The 4,496-nt window shown below is 31.2% G+C and overlaps 1 protein-coding gene across 1 annotated transcript in view; it reads left to right on the top strand.

Annotated features, from left to right (window-relative positions):
* Nucleotides 1-4,496, top strand: part of LOC106469406 (dynamin-like 120 kDa protein, mitochondrial) — a 45,221-nt gene that overhangs the window by 10,954 nt on the left and 29,771 nt on the right. The window contains 1 exon segment of the mRNA XM_013929896.2: nucleotides 1,529-1,668. Coding sequence (XP_013785350.2) covers nucleotides 1,529-1,668 — 140 coding nt within the window.

Genomic DNA, 4,496 nt, shown 5'->3' with positions numbered 1-4,496 from the left:
ATATATATATATATATATATATATATATATATATATATACCATATACACTATATTTGACATTTCACTGATGAAATAATTACCATAACTATGCAGCATCTTTATAAGTGTTTAATCTTACAAAGGAAAAGCAAGTACGAATCCTATCCTCATCTCTCGGAAGATGTTGTTAAGTCAAAGAATATAATACTTTTGTCATAAAGTTACAAGTATGACTGCCATCTTGTCAAAAATGTGTCTCAGCATTGTTAACGTTTGATGATTTAAATGCTATAAATATCATCTTTTACATAATCACTGTTATGTTACTGATTGCTTAGATCTCGTTACATGACCTCGAGGAACCTTAAGAATCATTCGTACTGAAAAATTTTACTTAAATATCCTATATTTATTTAATGAAAAGAATCATTGTGAAGAGAAGTACAAGAATTTCATAATGATTCGTTGCAGTGTTTGGTTGCTGATTAAAAGACGACTTTTAAGCTGTTTTGATGTGGTGTACTAAGATGTTTGAGAAGAGAAATTATGCTTTTAATTAGCTACTGTTTAAGCACTGTGAACTTCAGTGCTTGATTGGTCATGGGAATGGAAAATTATTCCTCTCTGGTGTTCCTTATTTTATTAATAGCATACCGAAGGAAATAATTCTCTCAGGTGTTCCTTATTTTATTAATAGCATACTGAAGGAAATAATTCTTTCTGGTGTTCCTTATTTTATTAATAACATGCTGAGGGAAATAATTCTCTCAGGTGTTCCTTATTTTATTAATAACATGCTGAAGGAAATAATTCTTTCTGGCGTTCCTTATTTTATTAATAGCATACTGAAGGAAATAATTCTTTCTGATGTTCCTTATTTTATTAATAACATGCTGAAGGAAATAATTCTTTCTGATGTTCCTTATTTTATTAATAACATGCTGAAGGAAATAATTCTTTCAGATGTTCCTTATTTTATTAATAACATGCTGAAGGAAATAATTCTTTCAGATGTTCCTTATTTTATTAATAGCATACTGAAGGAAATAATTCTTTCAGATGTTCCTTATTTTATTAATAACATGTTGAAGGAAATAATTCTCTCAGATGTTCCTTATTTTATTAATAGCATACTGAAGGAAATAATTCTTTCAGGTGTTCTTTATTTTATTAATAACATGCTGAAGGAAATAATTCTTTCTGATGTTCCTTATTTTATTAATAACATGCCGAGGGAAATAATTCTTTCTGGTGTTCCTTATTTTGTTAATAACATGCTGAGGGAAATAATTCTTTCAGGTGTTCCTTATTTTATTAATAACATGCCGAGGGAAATAATTCTTTCAGGTGTTCCTTATTTTATTAATAACATGCCGAGGGAAATAATTCTCTCAGGTGTTTCTTATTTTATTAATAACATGCCGAGAGAAATAATTCTTTCAGGTGTTCCTTATTTTATTAATTGCATGCCGAGGGAAATAATTTTGTTGTGATTGTCAGAAGAAGATCTAATTTGTACATGTATTCTTTCATCTGGTTTACTTGTAGAAATGGCTTTTGGTCAGGAAATGGACAGCAGCACCTTTCAGTTCATATCTAAAGAAGAAAGTGGTGGCAGCACTAAATCTAGAGTTGCAGCTGAACAAGAACGGTTACAGAAACTCCAGGAAGAATTAATTCAAGTACAGGTGTGTGCATGCTTGCCCTAATATCTTTAGCCTGTTATTTTTTAATCTGTTCTTCTTGTAAGAATATGTGATGAGAAATCATCTTCTGATTATAACCACATACATTATTTTTGTAGAAAACCTGAAGATGTGTTCTTTGTGCTTAATATTTTACACAGAAAATAAATGGGTTTTTCACAGTGTTTCTGGTCAGTTCTTTAAACTAAGTGTTGTAAAAAGCAAAAACATAAAACTGCTCAAGCTAATGCAGTATGTAAGCCCCGCTGGGAGTGATTGATATATAAAATGAGTTAAATATAACCCTGTTATGTATTTGCTAAATAACTAAAATCAAAATCCCATTCAAATGGCTAGAAACTGTGCTGTATCAAGACAAATAGCCTGGCTAGAGAGACAGTATTTTTTTTTAGTGCAGCTTATTTATGTATATGTATTCATAAAAGCTTCAATTTTGAACTGATTTACTGGATTTCTTTATTTTTAGTTCAGTTAAAGGTTTTACCGTGACACCAAACAATGGTATCAAAGACTGAAGAGATGGACATCCCCATTGTTTCTTCTGCTGTCAACTGTTTTCACTAGAGTTAATTTTTATTTTCTAATATTTGTCATTACTTCTTGGGCCTTGCATAGTCTAGGGCAGTGTTTCTCAAAGTGGGAGTTGCAGCCCCCCATTGAGGCCACCCCCCCAAAAAAAATGGACCAAAAACAAAGATGCTGAATTAATTGTAATTTTTAATAAATAATATGCAAATAAAAATTATGTTGAATTAATTAAATGATACAGTGTGTCGTAAGGAGACGTTATTGTTTTTGCTACGGCACTGTTTTTCAATCACCACACTAAAGTTATAGGTTGGGGGGGCCTCAAATGTTTTTATTCACATCAATGAGCCTCATACTAAAAGAGTTTGGGAATGACTGGTCTAGGGGTTAGCATGTCAGACTGTGAATCCGAGGATTTGTGGTTCACAAACGATTGGTGCTAAAATGCATTTGACACTTTGGGGCTGTGGGTGTACTATAAAAGTGATGGTCAAATTTCACTAGTTGATAAAATAAGAGTATTTTTTTAGTCTATCACTTCAAAATTAGGGAAGGTTATGTGCAGATAGCCATTAATGAAGCCTTGCATCAAACTTATGTAGCAATGTAACAAACACTTTTTCTTTGCTTCTTTTCTCTTTGAAGCCCCCCAGTACTCAGCAGTAAGTCTGAGGGCATATAACACTAAAAATTGGGTTTCGATACCTGTGGTAGGCATATCACAGATAGCCCATTATGTAGCTTTATGATTAACTACAAACAAATTCTCTTTGATTTTGTTTATACGTTAATTTTTCTCACCTTTCTTGCACACTCAATCAAAGGTCAAATACTTTGACACGTTCATTGGTTGGCTGTTATTTGAGTTAAACATTGCCCTTTTAGCTTCTTGTCTCTCTTTTTTTTCCTTCACCATGTCCAACATGCCTTGTTTAGTACGATCCAGTTTTAAATTTTATTTTTACCCCTGCATATGGTGTCATCTTCTAAATTGACAGCAGTCTATCTGATATGTCATCCTGATGTTTTCATCGATAACAGTAAGTGTCCTCACACCTCGTGCCTTTCTTTACTAGTCTTGTCATCCTGATGTTTCCACCAAGAACTGTGAGTGTCCTTAGATCTCTTTCTGTTTTTTACTACTCGTTTATGCTATTTGAAGATGTTTTACTTGGAATGAGTTCTTTCATACTAACATCTGTTTTCTTCCTTTCTTATCAGTGTCTCCTAAGCCAAGTTTTTTGTTCATTATTTGTTTAAAATCATGCATATCATGTTGTTTTTACACTTATAGTGCCTACTAGCCTTCTCTTTAGACTTCAAGATAAATAATTTACTTGCATTTAAAACATGATGTAAACAACATGATTTTGAGACTCAGTTACTTTTTTTCAATTTTTGCCAGTACTTTATCACTCCTTTCAGGTGTTATGTTTTTGTTTTAAATGTAACATCATTATTAGGATTTTTTTTTTCTTGCAACTATATCTTACGGTATTTAATTACTTAACATTTGATCTCCTTTGTTGGAAAACATAATTTTTTTGTTCCGTTTCTTCTTATTATCTGAATGATATGTTAATCTTGTGATCAAGGCACCTTGATACTGTGCTACTTGTTAAATTTTAGTATCTTATTCAATCATAAACCAAAATAAGTTTCGTGCTATTTACTGCTTCTGGCTGACGTTATTAAAACACTTTTAGTCACACAATCGCGATGTCGTTTGTAGCAAGTAAATTATGTTGTATGGATCTTATAAATTCTGGTTAGTTATTAGCATATGAGTATTTTTATACTTTATGGACAATTAAGATGACTTTTTTTTTATAGGCTTAAGATAACATTTTTCTTAACATGATATGCAGTTAAGATATGTTTCATCTATCTTGCAGACAGCTAAGAAAATATGATTTTCTGCATTATGAACACTTAAAATAACATGGTTTTTAAATTTGTGGACAGTTAAAATTGTTTCTAATTTTACAGACCAATAATATGTTTTCTACTTCATGTATACTTAAGGTAACATGTTATAAATTTGTGGACAGTCAAGGTAATGTTGTTTATACTCTTACAGACTGTTAATGTTTTTTTCTACTTAATGTTATCTTATGATAACATGTTTTTTAAACTTGTAGACAGTTTAAGTAATGTTATTCCTACTTTACAGACAGTCAGTCATCACATTTCTTTCTACTTTACAGACTGTTAACATGATTTTTCTACTTTACAGACAGTTAACATTGTTTCTAATTTTACAGATAGTTAACATAATCTTT

The sequence above is a fragment of the Limulus polyphemus genome, unplaced genomic scaffold, assembly GCF_000517525.1.
Source record: "Limulus polyphemus unplaced genomic scaffold, Limulus_polyphemus-2.1.2 Scaffold3469, whole genome shotgun sequence".
NCBI lineage: Eukaryota > Metazoa > Arthropoda > Merostomata > Xiphosura > Limulidae > Limulus > Limulus polyphemus.
The sequence above is the reverse complement of the archived record's forward strand: the minus strand, read 5'-3'. Positions and strand labels throughout refer to the sequence as shown.